This window comes from Carlito syrichta, unplaced genomic scaffold, assembly GCF_000164805.1.
Source record: "Carlito syrichta isolate Samal-C Ts95f unplaced genomic scaffold, Tarsius_syrichta-2.0.1 Scaffold304542, whole genome shotgun sequence".
Classification (NCBI taxonomy): domain Eukaryota; kingdom Metazoa; phylum Chordata; class Mammalia; order Primates; family Tarsiidae; genus Carlito; species Carlito syrichta.
Window position 1 is genome coordinate 342,667 of NW_007248638.1, and position 24,626 is coordinate 367,292.

Here is a 24,626-nt window from a genome sequence, read left to right on the forward strand (position 1 = left end):
TCGCTCAATTAAGCTTTTCATGTGCATAATCTCCTGTCTACTTGAATACCTGTCCTGACAGGGAACTTACCACCTCAACGGCAATGCATTTCATTGCCAGCCAACCCTCTCTTAAAATCTTTCCCCCATTATTAGAAACAAAATCCACTTGCATGGTATCTGAACCCATTTATTCTCTTCCTACTAGTTCAGTTACATGAAATGCATTCAGATGAGAATAAGGTTTCTCATTCCATAATTAGACATAGATCTTAAATATAAATATCCTGAGAGTGGACAATATCTTCCGAAGTGTAGCTAATTCATTCTAATGTGTAAATACTTGTAAAAGTTTTCCATAAGAATAGGATTTTCTCAGGAGAACTTAAGGGTGAAGTCGGGAATATTAAAGATACCAGGGATATAAACATATCCAAAAGTGTGGCAAAGTAGGAGCACTGGGCTAGAAAATGAAAGGTGGGCTAAATGTGATTTATGTTTTCTGAGATTTGCTTTTTTTTTCTCATTTGGAAAAGGAATACTGCGCATGAGTAATTCTGCTTATTACAGTAACTGCAGAATTTTGGGCTGGAAATGGCCATGCTCACCTGGGTTATCTTAAGCCTTTGCTCTGGTTTGGCTTTCTTAGGTCTGAGTGGGCAAAAAAGTTGCTCATGTATGAATGAGCCTCAGCCTTCTGGGGGTTGGGTAGATGCTCTTGGTGTCAGAGATGTATGACTTACACACCCACAATCATGTCACTCAATGAGCCTTTTATTCCCACCTGGATTGAACTTTCTTCTCCCCGTCTCAGAGCTTTGCTTCAATAGGGCTATTTATGGCATTTATATCATAAATCAAGGAATTCAGGTAACACATTTATTATGATTTTATTATATATTCTCTTTTCCTGGAGTTTTGCAAGTAAAAGATTGCATAAGAACCAACTCTTTATTTCTCCTAAGTTCCACCCTACAGAACCAGGTTATATTACAACTGTTTGATGCACAATATCCAATGATTCAATAAATACTTTACAAAAATAATGCAGTTTTTTCCTTTTTAAAAACATAAAAAATTAGAATTTCCCAGACTTGAACCCCTCTCCCCTTCTTATATTTATTTACTGGGATATATTGGTGGAGGAAAAAAAATGGATAAAATGGTATTAAAATAGACAAAATGAGGTCCATTTTCTTCCCATTTGTTTGGTTATTTGCCTTTGGAAAAGTGCTACTTCCTGTTTTATGTCTGAACTTCCTGTAGCCGCCTGAATCTACTAAGATACAAGCAGAAACTCTGTTTGGGTCCTTTTAGTAGACTCATAGCATCATGCCAATATTGGTCTTTTATTTTAAAGCCTATTTAAAACCAGGTCTCAGACTTGTCCCTAAAATATCCCACACCCTACCCAGGCTGAGGCAAGAGAATTCTGCAATCTGAGACTCTAGCAAGGTGCCTTATGACTAAATAATATTTGGTTTAAGGTGGGCATTTTCTTATTTTGATATATTTCCATTTCTTTCTTTGTTTTTAAAGAAATCATTGCAAAATTCCCTTTCTCTTCCACTTCCCTTTCTTTCTGAACTCTCACAGAAGTGATTAAATAGTTCTACAATGACGACTCCAGAGAAAAGGTTATGCTTAAGTCACATTTGCATTAAATAAGTTATATATAAAAACTGCTTATAAGGTTTACAACCTCAGTCTCTTTCCCCTTTTGTTTCTCTTGGAAACACTGGATCCAGTTGTGAATTGAAAGACGCCCACTATGACTTCCAGATTCTTCTTCTGCTTCTTTGTCCCCATCCTCCTGCCCACGCTGCCTCCAGGAGGACTTCCAAGGAGCTCTGCAGGCATTGTAGAAGGCGGGGCAGCTTCTCATGACAGTCACTGGTCTGGCGCACACTCCTAATGTAATTCGTGAAAAATACTCACGTGGTATATACGAATAAACACATCTGCGGGTAAGAAGGCCTCGCCACCAGTCAGCAGATCCGTGTGTGTGTGCGTGCGTGCGTGTGTGTGTGTGTATCCCCAAACCAGAGGTGGCATCTCCACCTCATCCCAGCCTCTTTAATACTCCCTGGCCTCCTGGAACTGCTTGATGTAGTCCTCGTCTGAAGGGCTCTCTGTGCACTTCTGTCCGTTGTTGGGAGGCCGGGCCTCATTGTACCTGCTCCAGTCGCCCTTGCAGATAATCCAGGGCAGGACGTCCACCTTGTAGTGGAGCTCGGCTGAGAATTCGGTGCTGATGAGGTTGGGCGTCCCCGCGCCTTTGCCCCTGGTGATGAGCTGCATGTTGTCGCCATAGCAACAGTGCTGGGCAGCCAGCGTGGTGCTCTCCAGGGACAGCATGGAGCGGATGCAGTACCGGGCTGTGGGCTTGTAAATCTCCAGCTTCTCCTTGGGCCCGCTGGCGTCCTTCCAGCGGAAGTCCTTGCGCTTGATGCGGTCAAAGATGTCGGCCGTGCTGTAGGCCACCTCTGTCGGATAGGAACAGGGGCAGCTGGGCAGGTCGTTGATTACCTTGTGCATGTACTTCTTTAAGAACTCGCTCTTGCAACTCATCCAGCGCTCACAGCTGTCTGTGTCTGAAAAGGGTCACAGAGAAACCTTCTCACCACATGTACAGTTGGCCCCACAGAATGACACTGAGGTCGCCAACTCCCCTCCTAGAGTTGCCCTACACCAGAAACCGCCAGGCGTGGGTAGCTGTTCTCACCTTCCTTGAACTTGGGAACTTCTTTGTTCACAAGACTTTCTCCCACTTTATATTACACAGTATTTTCAGAGACATAGAAAATTAAAGAGAATGTACAATAACGACTCATTTTCCATCACCCAGATTTAACCATTATCATTATATTTGTGCTACCTTTTAAAGATTTTGTAAAAATATACATCATTACCCCAAAATTTTAGTAGTTGTCTACAAAAAAGGATATTTTCCTAGATAATCATAACTGCATTATCACCCCTAGCAAAATGAACCATAATTCACAGAGCCATTTTAAATCACCTCTTGAAATAAATGATGGGAAAGGCCTCAAAGGAACATTTGGAGGACCGTTTTGTTTATGCCACTCACTGGTTTAAAATTGAACTAGTTTCTCAACCTCTTAATCTTAGGCAGGTCCTCAAATTCACACGTTAAGATGTCTTAAAGAGGAAGGGGCCTGAGATATCTGCTTTTAGGGAGCTTAACATTTGGGCCAGAGACCAGTGACTTATAGGCTTGGGTCAGAACACTCCCCTAGTTGTATTGTGTTTGGTAATTTCAGTATTCAAAAAATATTGATTAGCTGCCAATACTTAAGAATTAGGTGATTCCAATTATAAACGTGGATTCTTGGCTTCCTTTGAAAAACCCAAAGATGGATCTATGCTGGTCCTGAGCATAGTTCCCCCATGGGAACCACTGGTCTGTGAGCAGTGACCCCCTCCTAGGACAGAGCAGGAAGTCCCCAGGTCAGCACACCCTTCAATCATGGGTGGTCTCTTGGTCTTCAGTCATCTGAGTCATCTAGGACCTCAGGTTTAGTGAGTGTCTCTGCTTGAGGTCCCTCATATTCTAAGAGAGATTCCAGTGAAAATGGTTCCTTGGGAAATGATTCCAAGAAACCAGCAGGGAAGTGAGTAAGTGGGACAGGGAAGGGAGAGGGCAGCCAACACAGGATGTGGATCAAAGCAGCCACAGCAAGGAACTGGTTAATCCCACTGCGACCTGGGAAACCATGCAGAGAACACACCTCCACGTTTTCCCATCTGATGACAATGACAAACTTTACCTAAGTCCTTGATCTCGGAAAACAGCAAAGGGTTAGATCCCTCCTCCTCCACCCTTTTGCATTGTGGAAAACAGCTTACTGCAAAGGACCTCCTTTCCTCATAGAACTCAGATAAGATTCAGGGATGCCCTCTTTGTTTACCTGTGACAAGGCCAGGCACATAAATTCCCTTTATTTGTCTCAACATTTTTAGCTGAACTGCCTGTCCTCACTGATTGATCAGAACAAAATGCATCTTATCCAAACTTAAGCTTCTCTCTTTCCTTCTACGACCTAAGCTTTGGCCCAACTCACCCTGAGTCAGGACAGTCTCTCCTCAAGAGTCCCTCCTGGAAAGAGGTTGGTCTCAGGGTAGAGCATTCTTGAATCTACTACCCGACCATCCCACCCTTCCCACCTTCCTCTGATTTATAAAAGGAAGCCCTCTTTGCCTAATCCTTGAGATGCTTGCAGACCTTATGGTCATAGTACTCACCCTATTGCAATAATAGGGAGATAACATCCCCCTTCCCCTGCAATAATCCTTTGAATAATTCCTGTCCATTATTGAAATAGGATGAATGCTGAGACCATGAGCATCTCAAGTGTCTCAAGAGGAACTTACTAAGTTTGGATTTGTTTTTTATTTGATGGGTGTCTGGGTATTTATTTATCCACCAGCTCCCATCAATCACTGACAAGGGGCTGCTCCTGGACTTCCAGTCCACTGTGCATCCATGGACAGGTGGGCTTGGGGGCCAAAGAAAGACCTCAGGCAAAGACACACAGGGGTTGCCAGTTGCAGGTCAGGTGGGGGCGTGGAGACATGGTGTGGGTGAAGGGGACGAGAGCAGGTCACCAACAGCACCTGCTTCAGTGAGCTGCAGATGAGGCATATCTAAGAAAACCAGCCATGGTGGAATGTGGAGGTGTGTTAAGGGAGGCAAAGATACCAAGTCCCTTGGGTATTCAAAAATGCAAGCTTCATTTAATAGCTCACTGTCATTCACGAGTCTTCATTGGCTCCCTAGTGCCCGCTGAACAAGCCTAAACTGAACAAGATCTCCTTGAGGGCAAATCTAGCAGGGCGAGTTGGGGGGGCGCTTCAAGGAGCATGTGACAGTGGCAGTCTGAGACACGGCAGGGCCATAGGTATCTTGCTCAGAGCACCTACAAGAGGACCAACTTTGGATCTATTGTGGCCATATCCACCCTCCAGCTGGTCCTGGCCAATGACTGACCGTGGTAGGGGAACTGCCTGGTGAGGGGCCACTCCAACAGGAAACCTTGACTGAGATTCCTGGTCAGCATGGCTGAACATTCTCAGAACTGCCTGAAGTTCTTCCTTCCTGTCCTCCTTCCCTCTCTCTCCCCCTTTGCAGGAGTCAGGCCTGCACCTTGGTCTGAAATCTCTCCCTGCCTAGTCCTATTGCCTTTTCCTTTATCCTTTTTGGGTGTTTCCTTAATATATCTTGTGCAAGTCTACGCCCATCTTGTTATCTGAATCTTGGAGGACCCTAATGACACAGACTGCAATAACAGGGATGCGGAAGGGCACTCCAGGTAAGTGCTAATTGAGCAAAGTAGGGCTGAGCAGAAAAACATCTGCTGGGATGTCTGGGACTGGGGACACAGCATGCTCAGTTTCAAGGGAGCGGAAGGTATAGAAAAATGAGATGGTTGCCATCAGATCATGGAAGTTTTGTTCAGTTTAGGCTTGTTCAGGGGGTACTAGGAAGCCCCGAAGATTTGTGATAGTGAGCTATTAACTGAGCCATGCAGTAAGAAAATGAATTCAGCCTTGGTATTGATGGGAAGGGAATGGGTGAGATACTCTGGGAGGGAACAGCATATGGGATCAAGATCAGTCAGAGTTAGAGCTGCCAGGCTTGGTGGCCGATGGGTTTTGAAGTACAGAGAGGAAGTCTTCAGAAGTGACTCCAGCTCTGACCCAGGAGTTTGGGAGGCTACTGGTGTCATGAGTGGAAATCACGTGATCAGGACCAGGGGTAGTTTGGAAGAGGGCTCCAGGCTCTCATCAGTAGAATGGGGAAAAGAGAGGGCATCTCTCATGAGCTCAGAAAGGCCTTACCTAAGTCCAGGTGTGTGGATCTCAGGCTACACTACTCAGGATTGAATCTCAACTCAACTATTTAGTAACTCTGTGACCTGTTGAGCAAGGTATTTTACCTTGCCTTGCTTTGGTTTTCTTATCTCTAAACTGGACATAAAAATAGCACCTCTCAAACTTTCGGTGAGGATTAAGTAGGAGGGAATGAGGCAGACAAGCTCAACAGGGTCCAGGTGCTGCCAGCTGGGATGCGCTGTGACTCCTTTCGGGTCTCTGGTCTACGATTCCATGGCTGGGATCTCCTGACTGAGCAGTCGCTGAGAGAATATTAGTTCAATCCAGGAAGTGTCTGTAAAGCTTGTGGGATTTCTGTCAGAGGGCAGAGTCCTTAGAGACAAAATTCAGTGAGGCCCCAGAAAATGGCTCTGTATTTTCCCTCTATGGTGGGCGTAACTTCAGGACATCCACTGACTTATTTTATCAAATAATTTACACAGTGTTCAGTGTGATGGGCATGTTCTAAATGCTTAACAAATATTAACTCATTGAATTCTGCAATAATTCTATGAGGTGGGCGCTATGACCTCATACCATTTTACAGACCAGAAAACCAAGGCAGTACTAGGTTCAGTACTTGACCTTGTGTGGGGCACACTTTCCCCACCTCCCGTCTGTCCTTGTCTGTCTACTCTCATGCCATGCTCCTCCTTGCCCTGGAAGGTTGACCTGTGTGGATGATCCTTGATCCCTGATTTTTAGTTTAAGCCAATGGGAGGACCCAGTAAGAGGCCAGACAGAGGGAGGAGAGTGACATCAGGGTATTTCTTTCCTTTGATTCCTTCCTCAAAGTTGCTGGTTGAGAGCACTGTCAGGTGGCCTTTTCCACACAGCCACTCTGTGGGCTCTGGAAACCACTCCTTCCTCTGGTCCCTTCAGACCAGGACATGGTAAGAGTGCCCCACTGTCACCAGTTGTTGTCGACAACTCCTTCTTGGTTTCCATCCACTCTGCTCAGACCTTTGCAAACAGCCTCTCACCAAAGGCTCCTCAATGACCTAATGTGCATGTGCCATGTTCTTTCTTGCCAGGACCCTGACTGAAATGCCATGTCTACTCAGTTCTTGTGTCCCTGGCCACACACTGAGTGTGACCTTGTGCGTCTGGGCTGTGCTCGGCAGAAGAGTAAGGTACTGCCTGCTTGGGGGGTTCTCTTGATGAGGAGGTCTGAGGGGAGCTCTCTGCCCCAAAAGACAGCCTGTAAGGCTCTACCATGCCATGCAAAATTCTTACCTTTAAAGTCATTAAAAAAAATAAAATGCGTTGTGTTTGCAGAAGACTTCTGTTAAATGGAATTTGATTGTGTATGTGAAGGGACTGGGGGTAAGGTGGAGGCCTACGTAACACTGAATTTCCAAACTACCTTCAATTGGCTCATAGACATGTTTGATTGAACTTTTAAAATAAATTATTATCAAGTATTTTAAAAATTAAGATATATTCTAGCAAAGTTCAGATTTCAGACCTCTCTTGTGAAGTCAGAACATCTGACAATATTGGCTTGATATTCATTCCATGATGGCCAAGTTGGGGCTGACCTCTTTAGATAAAACTCTTCGTTTTGTCAGAGTCCTTACTGCTCTCTGCTGCCCCCTGATGCCGTAGCTGTTTCTGTTGCTTTGCATCATAGTGCCGGCACCATTTTTTCCTCCATACTTTCTAATTTGTCTTTCCTTTTACTCTAGACTTGTTCTACTTGGAGCCTTACCTGACCCCTATTGGCATTTGAAGAACATCTTTGTTCACCAAATTAGCTCCCCCAAAAGAGGAACTTAGAATTGCTAAATTTTGGCTGATGAGGCAGGGCAGAAGTGAAGAGGCTAAGTAAGGATTTGGGGGTGGCAAAAAGAAATGGGGCAGAAGGAATTTTACCCTTGCCCTTCTAAATATATAACCATACCTAGAAGCTCATGAAGTTATTTTTAAAAAACAAACTTGCACCTTAATAGTCACTTTCATTTTTGTTCGGTCTGTGGCTATTTTATTTACTCTTACACTTTCTTTTCTTTTTTAAAATTTTTATTTTAAAGATATGTGGTACACTTCAGGATTACGTATACAAGTGGTCAACATACAGGTAAAATTTGGGCCCCCCTTTGGCCCCCACTTCACCTGGTTTGAGATCAGGTACCCTTATTGATATTATGTGTCCTCCCTCTTTCCCCTGGCAGTTTATGGCTGCTGCCAACTCCTTTCTTATAGTATTATGGTAAATGTTCAGGGTGTGCTTATGAGTGAGAACGTATGGGACTCGGTTCTGCAACTGGATAAAAAAGTGTAGTACATATACACAATGGAATATTATGCAGCCATAAAGAAGGACAAAATTATGGGCTTCACAGCAACTTGGACAGATTTAGAGTCTATAATGTTTTAACACTTTCTAGCAGACAGGTAACAGAGTATACCAAGGATTTATGAAACATTACTGCAGGGATCGGGGGTATAGGTTATCGAGAAATCACTCCTTTTCTCTTTCTCTGCTAGAGAACTGAAGGCAGTATTTCTTGATTTTATTGAGGACACTCAGTGAAGGCTGAGTAAGATGAGAGACCAGGTAGTTTAAGTTCCTACTATGGGCAGACTTTGTAATAAGGGGAGAGAGTGATCTTTCTGCTTTTTGCAGTAGGGGCTACATGGAAAGCAGGAACACGTGGAAATACCTTATGGCTCAGGCTGATGGAGGAGGCATGGGGTTGCTCTCTCTTGCTTCGAGTATATTCAGTGAGCAAGAAGTAGCTAGACGCATTGGACCCCAGGAGAGGGAAATGAAACATTTACATGCATCCAAGGATGGCATTGCAAAGGCAAAAGGAATCTCCAAAGCACCAAGTCAATATTTGGATTAAAAAAAAAGAAATAAAATCTTCTTACCAACTTCAAACAGTTTGGTGGCATTAAACTCCTCGCTTCCCGCAAGCAGACTCACTTCGGTGGCAGCTGTCCTGAAAGTGTCTTCAATTCCTAAACACAGACACATTTTCCCCTAGTTATATGGAAAAATTTACCCCTCCCCCCCAAAAAAAACCAAATACACCTGAACAAAGTCTTTTTTGTATTCATTACTACTCACGGGCAGAAACCTGCCAACAGAGGAAACAGTAAAAAGGGGGCAGTAGCGCATAAAATATATTAAAACACCAGATACCGTTTGCAGCATGAAATCGGATCCAAATGTGGTTGAATGAGTCCTAAGCAGCCCCCTGCCTGGAATGGGGTTTTGGGCAGGGGAGACACATGTCAGAATTGTTGTCTAGAAGTATCACGGTGACAAACTAAACCACAGGCAGTAGGGTGTAGTGGTTAATACTTTTTTTTTTGGTGACTGACTGCCTGGGTTCTAATCATTACTAGCCAGGTGACCTTGGGTGAGCCACTTAACTTTTGTGTGCCTCAGTTTTCACATCTGTAAAATGGGGAGAGCTAAATGCCCCACCTCGTAGGGCTGAAAGAATTACATGAGTTACAGGTAAAGAAAGTACTTAGAACAGTAAGGGGTAAGTGTTAGGTGATGTTTTTTCCCTTGAATGTTTATATAGCTCATTAAAGACGCAGTGGCCCGTAGTCAGACCAGATATCTCATATTACAGAACACAGCATTGTCATTGATGCTTCAGAAAAAAATAAGTAGGGCTTGTCATTACTTGTTCAGAGGAACAAACCCCAGCTTTCCTCAAACTTCCTGGCCCTCACAAGCTCACCAAACTACCCCCATCACTCCCCAGACTACCACCCCAACCCAGTCTTCTTTACAAACAGGACTCCTGTACAAGCTAAAGCAATAAGGAGAGGAAGAAATGGAACATTTGCTGGCGACATTCGGCTTCCTTGGTGGGGATAACTCCCTTTCCTTTAAGGGGCTCTCTCTGCTTTTATGTGAGGTCCCCCAAACTTATTTTTAGGGCTGACCTTGGGGACAAACTTTTACCGTGTAATCCCTGCCAGGAGAGGGAGACCTTGTCTGCCCCAGGATGCCTTCCAGTAAGACTGAGAATCAACACATCAAATAAGGAAAGAGATCCTGACAAAAGAAACCCCTCATTCTCTGAGGGAGCTGTGAAAAGCTGGCATAGCCAGGAACAGAGAGGCAGAAAAGATGGTAAGAGGACAAAGAGAGATGGGAGGAAAATGTACGAAGGGGGTTGCTGGCCACACGGCTCTCAGCAGTGACAGAAAATAAGAAGGAAACATTCAAAATGGTGGCAGAGAGGAACCTTTTCTGAAAAGATACCTAAAGCTGCTGCCTTAGGCCTGGATGCCAGCTCTGGAAGAGAAAATGACAGGCAAGTCCCCAAACCCTGACATTAAATTCTGCCTGTACCCATGTGTGACTCATCCCAATATCTGGTGCAGGCCAATGAGGTTAATAATTAACAGTATGAATTCTGTATTCAGACTGCCTGGATTCAAATTCCACGTTGATTACTTGCTGCCTGTGTGACTCTGGGCAAGTTAACCCCTTATGCCCCAGTTTGCACAGCTGTCAAATAAGTACTGTGATAAATACTTATTTCATGAGACTATTGTGAGGAGTAAAGAAAACAATACATTTTAATAAAGACTAAAAATCTGCTTGAAACGTAAGTCTACAAAAAGTCTCGTTCTTCGTGATCATCTTTTTCATTTTCTTTTTCATCTTAATTTTCTTTGCCTCGTCTCCTCACTTTCACCATCACCTTCTTTACTTTTTCTTCTTATGTTCCTTCTCTTCCTTCTTCATTTTCTTCCTGTTCTCATCTTCCTCCTCTTTCTCCTCCTATTGCCATTACTTCTACCATTCCAAGTCCCACCCACCAGACTTCCAACTCAGCTTATGACGCCGAGCGTGGGAGAGACCAGGAAAAGCATCCTGGTGGCTGCTTTGCTGTCTGAAGCCCTTCAGCAGGGCACCCGTGGAGGCAGAACCACCCCTTCTCACCTTTCAGTCCCATTTTCTACGCATGCGCTTCTGCTCACACACACACACACACATTCATTCCAGTCTGATTCTTCCTTGCTCTCCTCAGAAACCCCTTTGTGCTTTCACTTCTCTTTTGTTCCAGATATCTCTGGTTTGAGAACAGAGTGTCTGGGGTAGAAAAAGGATGTCTAGTGTGCGGGGATCAGATTTTCTGTTTCTGAAATTTCTTTCAGCTGAAGCCATTTGATATGTGTGGTTTCTTAAAAGGGTCTAAGATATTATTTTAGGCTGGTATTCTACCTTGGCAGTGGGAAATGCATAGTAAAACTATAGACCAGGAGTTGGGAAGCTTTTTTTGTGAAGGGTCAAAGAGTGAATATTTTAGGTCACATGTGGCCTTGGTTGCTGCTACCTCTTCCTCTTCCTCCCCTCCCTTTTTCTGCCTCCTCCTTTCCACAATCCTTTAAAAATGTACGGGACATACAAAAACAGGTTGTGAGCTGGACTCAGTCCATTGGTCATGGTTTGATCACCACTGCTATAATCAGTCACAAGTATTTGTCACTCTCAATATGACCTCTCATCCAGTTTGTAATCAGTTTAGCTTTGAAAGCACTGGCAATGCAGTATTAAGTGATGTTTAATGGCCAAGTTGCCCCCGTTCGCTTCCTTGGGACCCTCTGTCAACTCCCAGTTGTCACTGGTGGGGCTGACTATGTGGGTTTCCTGCCAATGGCTGTCAAGCCTTCTATTCCTGGCTTCCTTGTCACATCATGAACGTCTGTCTCTTCAAGGCACAACAAATCCCACATCAAAGACCCAAACTCACCAGCATCCCTCCTTGAAATTAAATAAGTAAACCATGTCACCATCCTTTAGGTCACAGTCACTACAACCGGCATAAGACTCAAGGAAATCCATCATTTCATCCATTCATCTCATTCATTATCTCTTGTCTCATTCTGGACAGAATTCTTATTAGGAAAACAGTAATATTTTAAAAAGACAGTTTCTATACATTTAAAAATATAAATTTAAAAGCTTCCTCTTGAACGTGGAGCCATACCCCTGGGCAAACTCACCTGGGCAGTTTGGACGGTCACAGGTCCTCGATTCTGTGGCAGTGCATGCATAGCCACAAGACCGGGTCCGTTTCTGGTTGCCATTCCCGCAGGTGACGCTGCAGACAGACCAGAGACTCCAGTCACCCTCACCGTCTGTGGAATCTGGAAGGGACCGGGAGATGATCATCAACCTCACCCAGAAAGTATCCAGTCTCCCCGTCCAACAGCTTTCCAGTTAGTGTTCACTTCTGCTGTCCTCACTGTTGGAGGGAACCAGATGCCAGTTGGAGCTAAAAGGCTATGGTTCCAGGGTTCATGTTAGGGGGCAGCTTTGTGAAGGCAGGGAGGTGTTGGGCACTGTGGTGATCTGTGCATCTCTAGAAGGTGTCCAGTAATTTCTTGTTGAGAACACAACATTTATAGAGAAAGTGATCATGGAAATATGCTAGGCAGTTTCCAAAGATGACTACCATTAGTTCCTTCCCTCCTTGTGTATACATCTAGTCATTGAGAGAGAGGGAGAGGGAGAGGAAGAAGAAGAGGGAAGAGGAGGAGGGGAAAGAAGAAGGTAGAGGAGGAGAAGAAAGGGAGAGAAGAAAGGAGGAAGGGAGGAAAGGTGAATATATTTTCTTTTCTCTAGGATCTGGGCTAGCCTGGAAGCTTCCAGTTCTTGCTCTGTATAATCCAGAGGCTAAATCTCTGAATTATGGGACGTCACATGAAAAGAGAAGAGACACAAGAAGGACCACTAAGATAGCAGACAGGCGAGCAAAGCCTTCTCGAACCTTATGGCTCTTCTCAGTGGAGAGCTGAATGCAGCTGGTGCCATCAGGAATAAAGGAACTGCCCAGTGTCTCTGCCTGAACTAATGAGCCACAAAATCATGGGAAATAATAAACTGTAATTGTTTAAGCCACCACTTTTAGATGGTTTGTTACACAGCAATAGATGATAACCAATACATAATAGTAAAGCTAGAAATGATCCCTTGAGGTCATTACTCAACATTCACCCAATGAATATTTATAGCACCCTTATCATACATTGGGCACAATTCTAGGTATGTGGGATATACCATTAAATAAAACTTTCAAAGATCCCTGTCCTGGTGGAACTAATACTTTAGTGAGAAGAAACAATCATCAATAAACACAAAAAATGAGAAAATTATATAGTATGCTAGAAGTTGATGAATGGTGTGCAAAAAGGAACAGTAAGTAGACCAGGCTAGCGGGGCGTGGAAGTGAGAGGTGGGAGAGGTTGGTACTTTATCAAGACTGACTTTCTCTTATGAAAAGTAAAGTCCTGGAGTGGATGGGCTACTTGTCCAAGGTTGACTGACTAACAGAAGGGAAAGCTTGGGTTCTAGCATGAAGCCCTGCTCTGTAAAGCATGACTCTTTCTGGAGCACCTTCCGCATGTAATAATTTCCCCTGGTTTACCCAGATCTTTCTATAGCCTCGGGGCCTCTGCTGGTGCCAAGCATGGAGCTACAGACATGCACCTTCCAGGGAGGAGTACCCTCTGTTCATAACAGGTCGTGGCGATTGTTATTACATAGGCCTGGCAAGAATGTAGTCCACACATGTTTCTACCTGAATTGTGGGCCTGTGCCAGCCCTCCGGGCTGTTGTTTACACAGCATTCACTCTGAACACTCCTCAGGCAAATGCTGGGCCGCCAAGCCTCCTCAGCCTACTAAGTGGACTCAGAGAAGCGGGGAAACCCCATGATTGCGTCTTCTTCCCTAATTCATCTCCCCTCACACTTCACCTGCCTTCAAGGACCCCATCCAATGTCTCTCCCTTCCCCTAAAAAGAATTGTTCTGAACTTTGATTCTCTTCTAAGATATTGTTTTTTTAAAGCCTTGGCACGGTGGCTCAAGCCTGTAATCCCAGCACTTTAGGAGGCTGAGGTGGAAGGATTGCTTCAGACCAGGAGGTTGGGGCTGTGGTGAGCCATGATTGTGCCACTGCACCCCCGCCGGGGTGACAAAGTGAGGCCCTCAACTAAAAAAAGTGGTTTTCCAACCATGAGGTCAAGCGATGTTGAAAGCAGATGCTCTGTGTTAGAGAGTTGGGCTACCTTCCCCAGCATTAGTTTCCTTCCTCTCCACCATCTCTTACTGGGCATCAACATGGTTGGACTGGAGAGGCAAGTTGCTTCCCAAGGGAGAAACCACCGAAGTAGGGGCAGTTGTTGTTCCCTCTGAGACCTTTGAAATCTGGTATCTCTTGGTAATCTCCCGGAGAACACCAGAGATGCACTTGGACCAATTACATAATTGCACGCTTGTCAGCAGGAAGAAGCATCCAGGTGCAGTGGGCTATATGCAAATGTGCACACACTCACATCCTGCACACACCACCAGGCAAGATTTTGTTAATGGTGGAAAACATGGTTGCAAGTAAACAATATAATGTTTTTATGCTCATAAAAAGGGGAAGTAGGTAAGTCGGAAAACGCTTATTAAATCATATAGGTTGAGTTCACATCACCTGTGGGTGTGTACCAGCACAGAACAGAATGACGCCAAGTGGTGTCCTTGGTTTAGAAGAAGCAAAGGGGCTTCAACCATATAGAAATATCTTACAGTCTTGCCTCTCTATTATAGCAATGCAGAAAGCAAAATTTGGGAAGTATCATCCCTGAGTTCTGAGATGTTAGCATTAAACTCACTATGAGATTTACATTGGAATGTCTGCATGAGGTAATTCCTTGTTTTGGTTTCTTGGATCTATTTATTGAGCATTATTACTGTGCTAGATTATGTGAAAAATGACTCCCATAATTCCTCTTCCCAAAACCACCCTCTTGGTTACTCCTTTCTCATGCTGATTCCTAGCTAAGTCACATAACTTGTTTTGGCCAATGGGATAACAGCAAATATCTCATCCACCACCATGTAAGGATCCCAAACCAGCCTCCTGGAGGGTGAGGGACCAGATGGTGGGGAGAAGCCCCGGCCATCTCAGCACAGCATCTAGACAACTGGGTACCCATCATTGTAAGTAAGGCCAGAATAGAACATCCAGCCCTAGCCATGCCAGCCTAGAACAGTTCAGGCAAGACTCATGAATGATAATGGAACTACAGACTCATGAGAGAGGAACCTTTTGTTCTTTAAAGTCACTAAATTTTAGGGGTGACTTCTTAAGCAGTAAAAGCTAACTGTTACAAATACTCTGTAAAATCCTTTCCTCCTTAAAATATGCTCTCTAGACAACTGCCAGACTCTGGAACCATCAAGGACTTATTATTGAAGTAAGTGGTTTTCTCTATATCTTTATCTTAAATGCTCACAAACCCATTTCATTTCGAAACACTTTTTTTTTTATATGGGTCCCCCAAAGTTAGGCACAGAACACACTGTGTGGGTAATCATTTCTATTGTGACCGGCAATGAAATGAAACAACTTTCTAGGAAAAAAGTGAGTCTGTGTGCACTATCCTGAAGGTTTCACAGCACACTGGCCTAGATCAACATCCCAGCGAAGACTCTCCTCTTGGGGATTTCTATTCGTTTAATATGTTCAAAAAACAGAGTTTCAGATTGAGATAGTATTCCTTTTGCTATAATAAAACAAGTCTGTTCTTATTTGCTCAACTTCTAGGGAGCATTGCCCAGAGTGGAGAATGAATGTGAGTATCAATAATCACAAAGATCACAACAATGAAGGAAAAAAAAAAGGTTCCTGGGAGCATTACATGGTGCTTTGACAGCCTCTAGCTGTGATATCAAAGAACTCAAGGAGGGAAGAAAATGATCCCCACTGAGGTGGACTGAAAGCTGGGTTCAAGAATGTCCTGCGAAATTTTAAGGTAATCTTTTTATAGTCTTAGGGGCCTAGTGTGCTATAGGCCAGTTGTAGTATCGGGAAGTGATTTGGGTCTTGACTTGGTCACTGGCAAACCTGTACCAGGAATCCTAGATGACAGTGGCTACCTATTACTGAGGGCCAGCTTTAACCAGCTGCTCTGTCTACCCACAATGATTGAACTCCTGTAATAACCTTGTGAGGTTGGTAGAAACATCCTCCTTTTAGGGACAAGGAAACTGAAGCTTAGAAAAGTTAAGGTACTGCCTAAGGTCTCACAGCCCAAACTCAGCAGAGTTGGGATCAGATCTGAGGTCTGTCTGCTCCTACCATGTCCTGTTTTATGGCTTGGTGTACTATCAGCTTGATTCTAGCCCAAGTTGGCCTCCCTTTTTAAAGATACTCACTTATGTAGCCATAATTCAACACTATGAAGAAAAAACCCAGACAAAAAACCACTGTGAAAATAACAACTATTGAAATAGAACCATAACCAGGTAAAGAATTTCAAAGAACTAAGTCCTAACCCAGGTGACAATAACCAGCGCCTACCTACTTTCATTATGCGGGCTATTCTAAACAATTTTGGGAATGGTATACCACTGTTAGATACAAAAGTATTTGTTTGGACTCTCTCTTTGCCCTGGATCCCTGAAGTACCTTCACAGAAGAGATTTAAAATGCAGTATCTCAAACAAATACTTGCCACAGCTGAGCTGAGTCATGACATTATCACATTTATTTCTCTCATCACAAATTAGGTCTGTCTTCTGTTGCATATTTTGTAATTCATTCTACAGGTGCCATTATATTCTATGATTACACCTAGCATTTTTTGAAATACTCTCTGTCAACAAACATTTAAATTCTTACTGAAATTCCTACCTTCAGAACTCTGAGAACTACCTTCTCCACAAAGGCCAGCTCCTGGGTTGACTTAGCCTGGCTCAGATGAGGCAGCAAGCCCCTAGACACGGTGACCTGCCCACTTTGCTACTGCACAAACCTCTCCTTCCTGTGTGTTGTGCTCTCTCCTGTGTCCCCCACAACCATACCCGACATAGGGATACATAGTTAGAAATTGCTCAAGAATTCCTTGTTGATTGAAATAAAAGAGCTGCTGAGTGGAATTCTGGAAATCACATGTTCCTTGAGAACTCTTCTGAGAAGTAATGATCATCCATTCGTTCTGCAAATGCTCCTGAGAAACTACAGTGGGTCTAGTGCCTCCCTACTCAAAGTGTGGTTGGATGGCTGGAGTCACAGCTTCACCTGGGCATCTACCCATTTCCTACACCTACAGAAGTTGCATTTTAACAGGACCCCTCACACGAAAGTCTGAGATGTACTGCTTTAGAGGTTTTCTTTATAAAGTAGTGATCTTGATACCCAGTCTGATTATGGGAAAGGTCCTAAGAGGTAATTGAAAATCAGAGAAGATGGAAACTTCTTCATGGCGTGCTGTGAGATCTTGAGGCAGGGAGAGCTACCCCCTTAGGAAGCTGGGGGTAAGGATGGCTGAGGAAGCCATAGTAACAGTAACAGCCCCAGTAGAAGCAAGTTCAAGCCTCAAGATTGAAATAGAGTAGGTGGTCCCAATGTTCATGAATCCAGCAATGTGTACCCTGCAAAAGTTTTAGATGAAAAAGTTGTTTCTAGTGGTGGTCTTCAAAGTCAGTGAGTGTGAGAATTCACCTGGTGACATTGGCTGAAAAAAGAATCAAAGAAGCAAACAATAACAGATTCCAGGTCTCAGCTCTCAACCTTCTCACTCAGAAGACAAGAGCAGTGGTTTTCAACCTGGGCTGAACATTGGAGTTGCCCTTGGGGCTTTAAAAGACACTGATGCCTGGGACCCAGCCCCAGAGATCCCAATACAATTGGTCTGGAGAGAGGTCTAAGCTTTGGGATTTAAAAACATGCCCCAGGTGGGTATAATGCGTAACCAAGGTTGAGAACCATTAGTGCTCAACACAGCAGGGTTCCCTGGTGTTGGGGCTTGTTCAACATAGATTTCTGGGTTTTGCCCCAGAGTGTCTGATCTGGTAGTTCTGGAGTGAGGTCTGAAAATATGCATTTCTATCATTTTTAGGAGATGCTTGTGTTTAGGGTTGGAGGCCTTATTTTGAGGACCGGTGAGATACAGAGGAGGCGTTGGGGCCCAGACTGGCATTTTTTAATGTGCAGTTGAGGAATTCTGATGTCACGTGTCTAAATCCCACTTTTAGAAACAGTGTTTTGTGTGGGCTGAGCAAACAGATTAAGACCTCATGCTGGTATCCAGGGATCCTGTTTCTCTCTCTTTCAATAGCACTTGTCTTTTCCTCTCATTCCTACTTGATAATTCAAGCATTCATTTCTAGATTCACTCTAGTCCTGAGGAAAGTGCTATTTTTCCTCAAGAGAGAATAGAATAGTGATCAAGAGGACAGACTCTGGACCCAGACTGCCTGGGGTGAGTCCTAGGTCTTGACTCTCCAAGTCAAGTTGCCTAATTTCTCTGGTTTTTTAGTTTTCCCATCTGTAAAATGAGGTTTCTGCCTCAGAGAGTTGATTAAATAAGATAATATATGCAAACTGCTGTGAAGAGGAACTTGCATGGTAAATACTATATAAATGTTGGCTATTATCCCCAGTCATTCCTCTTGGAAAATAGATAAACTGGACATATTCTAAGAAAGGTGAAGGTTTCATAAGCCCCCTGGCTGGAAAGGGTATGGAATTATCTTTCTGCTCCTTAGCATTTGATGTGTATCTCTATCTTGACACTATTTTGCTCTATCAGTTCATTTTCTCCCTTTGTCCACAGATGGGTGAGCTCCTCTTTGGGGACTGTGTCTTGTTCATTTCTAGATTCCCAGAACCTAGCATAGCACTGTGCACAAGACATGTTCTTAATAGATGCTGGTTAAACAACTGATGTGGAAAAAAAAATTGTCTTGCTGCTTTGGAAGTTGCCTAGAATCACATATTAATTAGCAGAGATTATTCTCCAATATGTCACTTGTCTTTCTGTTGAAAAATAGGGGTAAATGTTAGAGTGCACAAGACAAGTCATCCTCATCATATACAGTAACTCCTAATTCTGCTGATGATGAAGCCACAAGAACATCCTGATGATGGGTGCATTTGTAAGACATCAAAAATTCTTATAACACTATTTGATTACTCATCAAAACTGGCCAGATGCTTGCCAAACTTGTTTCCTTTTTTTCTTGGACACACAGAATATATTTCCCAGCCTCCCTTGCATCTAGATGGGGCCGTGTAACCAGGTATTGTCAGTAGGATTTGAGTAGATCCGATATGTATCATCACCATTCTGAGGGGGTTAAGAGTGAGTGTGCCTTCTCTAAGATCCTCTCTTTCCTTGGATACCAGCTGGAAGAAAAGTATTCAAAGGATAGCTCTCAGGTCTTATCACTAGTAGAGCTCCAAGATGGGAGGAGGTTGGATCTCTGAATGACTGAGTGGAGTTGAGTTTCTTCTGCATCCTGTCTCCCATCTCAACTCAACTGAGAAATGAACTTTTGCTATTTTTAAGTCACTGAATTTGGAAAGTGTTACCTCATCTATCCTACTTGAAAAACACAGGAAACTAGAAGTCCCAACTTTGGGTTTTGAAATTTATTGTGGAGGGGCTTACTTGGATGACCTGTGACATATAAGTTCATGTGGATTTGTGAGGGCTATTCTATGGGCAATATCAAACATAATGCAGTTTCTTGATCCAAGGAAGCCAGCTGTATACTTCTCTTTAACTAAATTAATTTTCAATATGAATTTTTACAATAAAAATACAAGAAAGTGAATTTGAGGACTTCATTTTCTGAAGTAAAACTAAAATTTTGGGAGAAAAAAAGGCCAAAAGAACCCCAAAGACCCTAAAAGATATTCTCTCTTAGGATAATTGGTATGATTTTAAAATTACAGTCTTTCCAGAAAAATGTGGCTGCTGGTGCCTTCTTGGGGCTTTTGTGGAATGGAGCCGTTATGAGATATGCCTCACAGAAGACCAAAAGCCACATACAATAAACTGAGTTTTGCTTGGCTCCATGTCCGTTAGGCCTCATCATCCTCTTTATTCTTCCCACCAATTTCATATTACTGGGTGGTAAACTCACCATATTCTGGCTGCTCTTTGGTTTCAAAAGTCCGGTGGCCTGGGGCCGGACGGTCCCACCCTCTGGGAGGGTTGAGGAAGTTGCTGTCGTCTGAGGTACTGTCGTACTTGTAGTCCTGGTCCCCGCTGTTTGCCCTGGCCAAGGACAGGGACCTCTGCCACCAGGCCCGCCAGTCAGGGGATGGGACTGACCAGCTGGGCTTATTCTCCGGATGCTGATCTTTATCTGCTTCAGAGTCAGGACCGTCGACCACCTCTATGGTGACCTGAAGAATTCAGAACAGGCCAGGGTCAATGTGGAGTCAACAGCCTCCAAGCTAGGTGACCCTTGGAAGAAAGTCTGAGAGAGCAGAGGGACATGATGGATGTATCCCTCATGAAGAAAAGCTGAGATCGCAGGGTGACACAGAACAGAAAACCCCCAGGGGTGGTCTTGGGTTGGGAAGAGTTGGGAGAGACAGGACCCTGATTTATTGATGTCTAACTTGTTGAGAAGTCTGTCATTCAGGAGGTAAATATGTTCCATATGTGTTCTTAAAGTGATAACTAGGATAATCATATTAAGACATAACACTTAGTGAATGCAAGCTCTGTGTCAGGCACTGTTCTAAGTGCTCCAACTATATTACTTTATTTAACCCTCATTACAACCTCCCATCTCTGTATGTGGGTGCCACATCTTCCATCAAGAGGTGAAGTTTGCTTCCCCTCACTGGAAACCTGGGCTGGTCATAGCACTTACTTTGCCTAGTGGAATGGGTAGGAGTGAAAGGGGTCTTGCAGCTTCTAACTCAATGTAAGGAAGCCCAGCCTGACCACTGCGCATGTAGAGACCATGAAAAGAGAGAGGCTGTGTGCATGAGAGCTAACGTACCTCAGCCAGCATCCAGCTCTGAGGCTTCAGTCATGTGAGTGGGGCCATCTTGGATTTTGCAGCCCCAGTTGGGTCGATATTACATGGAGCAGAGACAAGTTCTCCAAGCTGAGCTCTGCTTGCTTTCCTGACCCACAGCAACCTAATGCTCATTGTTTTAAGCTATTGTGTTTTGGAGTGGTTGCTACATCACAACGGATAGCTTTTTACAGCCAGGGGAAACAGGCACACACAGACATTAACAACTTGCTTAAGGTCACAGAGCTTGTAAGTGGCAGACTTGGAGAGTCTGTTCCAGAGCTCATGCTCTTACAACTTTGCCACACTGCCTCTCAAAAAGTAAGTATCAGAGGTGCTGTCCTCTCATGAGACCAAAGGGACAAAGAGGCCACAGGCACTGGTAGGTCTGGTCGTCACAGGTACGCAGAGACATGAACACAAAGTCTCAGCTATGATTTGCACTATCCTATAGTCCAGTCCCAGCCTGCACACTCCTCAACCAACCCTACCCTCAGGGTCACAGCATATGGTCCTGGAGCCAAGGTTAGAACTTGCTCTAGGATTTACAAAGCCTAGTTTTAAAGTCTGTCACGGGGCTGGAAGAACGCGGCTTCTTGGCTCCAAGAGACAATCAACGTAGAGAAACTTGTTTAAAAAAACATAATAAAAGACTCATTGGGTTCCTTTGGCCATCACATAGCTCTTGCAAAACACCCCCTGGATGAGTTATGTGCAAATGAATCAGAAACACGCACTCCAAGTAATCAGCGCAAGATGTCCTGGGCAGATGCATTTCCAGTTTTGCCCTAACCCGACATCTGAGAGAGTTGCTGGGAGGCTCTGCCAAGTTGGACTGGGGTGTGCCCAGCCTGGAGACAAATAGTCCCTTCCTTTTGTGTTAGGAATGGGGAGGTTCGAATCTTGCTCACTTTGACATTGAAAGGACATTGCCCAGCTGATGGTGGGCCTGGGCTGTGGTTTTGTGCGGTCCAGACACATGGTCAAGAGGGTGACTTTCAACCACACAGTCTAATCAGGCGGCAGCAAGCCAAGTACATCCTTCTACTCTGTGATGAATGCCCAGAAGGGCACCAATAGTTCTGACCCCAGTCTTATAGACATACCTTGCACTTTTATAAATAATCATGAAGCTTTTTAGTAGTTCCCAAAAATAAAAAAGGGAAGGAGAGAAAAGGAATACATCATCCATTTCACATCATTGCTGTTTATTGGAATGAATGGTCGCTGGAGAGTCATGGTAACTGGGACCCACGCAGAACCCTGGAAAAGCAAGTGAGGAAGGCGGATATAGCTGGGCAGGGCAGAGTTGCCCTGGGCAGTGGCCGGGTGATGCCAAGCCTTGGAAGACATGATCCTTTTCCTCCACAGCCCAATCTCCCTTGGCCTGTAGATGGAACAACTGAGCTACAACAATTGTCTGCGAGGCTATTAAGGGTCTTGGAGGAAAAGGCTGCCAAGAACTAGGCAAGCCTGCAATTATGGTAATGAAATCAGTCTCTGGGTAGGAGATAAGGGGGAATGTGCCCAACAGTTTTGGTATTCTACTGCATTCAGACTGTAGTCAAAGGGATTGCTTAAATAAAACGTGCCCTGCAATTTCTCCAAGCTGGGAATAAAAACAATTTCATGTTTCAAGCTATTACCGTCAATACGATTTTTTTCCCCCCCAAACTGCTGTTCAGATCCAACCAAAATAGATTTGTTGCCTGGCCAGGCAATGAGTAGCAAAATATAAATTTACTCCAAAACCGATATCAATGACTAAATCTCAACACTTAGAGGTTTCTTTTTTCCCTTTAATTGCTAGCCACTGCTCCAACTGAATTAAAGCAAAACAAAACAAAACAAAAAACAAACAAATCTTAGGATCCACCCTTCCCTACAGTTAACAAAGTGGAAACCTCATACTGGTATCAAAAGAAGAAATCAAATCTTGAGCCTGAAGTTTCATAGGCATCCAATTAAAAAAGACTTAATGAGCACAATCAGCGACTTCTCTGATGGTGGGGATTAGTTTTATATTTCCTGTTCTCACTCCAATTACGTTTTTTTTTTAGCATCAAAGAATCTCTTGATAAAGATGTCTTGAACAATAATTGGTATGATGAACTGTAGGTGTGGGAGTGAGTACTGTACATTTCCAAGAAAACAAAGACTTACCATCACTTCTCATCCTTAGCACACATAATTGAAGTGTCTTAGTGTACTTCTTTCCTCTGGACTTTTCCACACCCCAAGTCAAGATGGTAAAAGAAAGGGAACTCTTTTAAAAGCCTCAAGTTGCCTGGCACAGAGGCTTATGGGTATAATCCCAGCAATTTGGGAGGTTGAGGCAGAAGGATCACTTGAGGCCAAGAGTTCAAGACTAGCCTGGTCACCATAGTGAGACCACGTCTCTAAAAAATAAAAAAAAAATTAAAAGCAAACAAATTAGCTGGGCATGGTGGTGTGTGCCTGTAGTGCTGGATACTTGGGAGGCTGAGTTGGGAATGTCCTTTGAGCCCAGGAGTTCAAGGTTACAGTGAACTATGAACAAACCACTGCACTCCAACCTGGGTAACAGAGCAAGACTCTGTCTCCAAAAAAAATACATACATAAATAAAAGTCCTAAGTCCAACTTCTGGCAGAATCTCCACAGCTTCAAGAATAGGTTCCTATTTGGAGAATTACATCCAAAATTGGGAAATGAAGATAATATCCAATGAACCTTGATCTGGTTTCCTTCTCTAGAAAGTAACTCTTTACTCTTGCTCTAAAATGCACTTTCCATAGGAGAACCACCCCCAGTTATTATCAGTCTAACTGGTAATAAACCAAAGCCACTGAGAACACTAGAGGTCATGCCCTTCAACCCAGGAGTACTTCCTCGTTTGTTGGTCCTCCAAGCATTGTGAGCCATGGGAGCTATGGGAGTGGATATGTATTTCTCAGAGAGGAAAAGGATTGATTTTTCAGGAGCACAGAATGTCCAAGGATATGTCTCCAGCAAAGGTTTTGGATCCAGATCATTCCACGCTTCCTTCCTTGACAACTGCCACAGAAAGTACACAAAATGAACTAGGAAGATACCCAATCTCCTCCTCTCAGCCTGACTGATGCTCTAAAAACCACTGTGGCAACCCCAGCTCACTGCAGTTAATGTTTGAGACTTGCCACAAACTTGCCCCGACATTGTTGTCTGTTCTATGCAACTCAGACCCAATTTTTAGGCAGAGGAACTGACTTGGATAATTCAAGTTCCCAAGGTAAATAGCAAGGAAGGTGTAGAGTCGGTCTCAAAACTTGCTCTTCTGATTCCCAGTGATTTATAGACACATTTCTTCTTTCTTCTTCATTCTCAATAGCATCAAAAACCAGCATCTACCAGTTCTGGGAAGCTTGCCCTATACAGGACCCTGTGTTAAGCCCTTCAAATGGATGATCTCGTTTGATCTTCACAGATAGCCATACTTATATGTAGTATTTTACTACATAGCTACTCACAGATAGTATTATCATTGCAATTTTTTTTTTTTTTTGAGTTGGAGTCTCACTCTGTCGCCCAGACTGGAGTGCAGTGGCCGCTCCCGGCCACCGCAGCCTCGACCTGCTGGGCTCCGGCGATCCTTCTGCCTCAGCCTTCCGAGTAGCTGGAATTACAGGCATGCACTACCATGCCTGGCTAATTTTTTGATTTTTTATTGTAGAGATGAGGTCTCGCCTGCCCAGGTGGGTCTCAGACCCGCGGGCTCAGGCAATCCACTCACCTCAGCCTCCCAAAGGCATGGGATTACAGGCTGAGCCACTGAGCCCGGCTTATCACTGCAATTTTATAGACAAGAAAACAGGCATAGCCAGTCCCAGTAACCTGCATGAAGTTATAGAGATCAAGTCTGGCTGATGAAACGGCAGTCCCCAATCTCGAACATAAGTCAGTCTGACTCTACATATCAATAGCAGCACCCCATG

General features: G+C 44.0%; 1 protein-coding gene across 1 annotated transcript in view; it reads right to left on the reverse strand.

Moving 5' to 3' along the window:
- Nucleotides 1-1,538: 1,538 nt before the first annotated feature.
- The window catches only part of ISM1 (isthmin 1), a 28,704-nt gene continuing 5,616 nt past the window's right edge, over nt 1,539-24,626 (reverse strand). Inside the window, exons 2-5 of the mRNA XM_021713424.1 lie at nt 19,784-20,048; nt 11,860-12,003; nt 8,752-8,841; nt 1,539-2,573 (exon numbers count right to left, since the gene is read on the reverse strand). Of these exons, the coding sequence (XP_021569099.1) occupies nt 2,056-2,573; nt 8,752-8,841; nt 11,860-12,003; nt 19,784-20,048 (1,017 nt within the window). The 3' untranslated portion in view covers nt 1,539-2,055. The remainder of the gene's footprint in view (nt 2,574-8,751; nt 8,842-11,859; nt 12,004-19,783; nt 20,049-24,626) is intronic.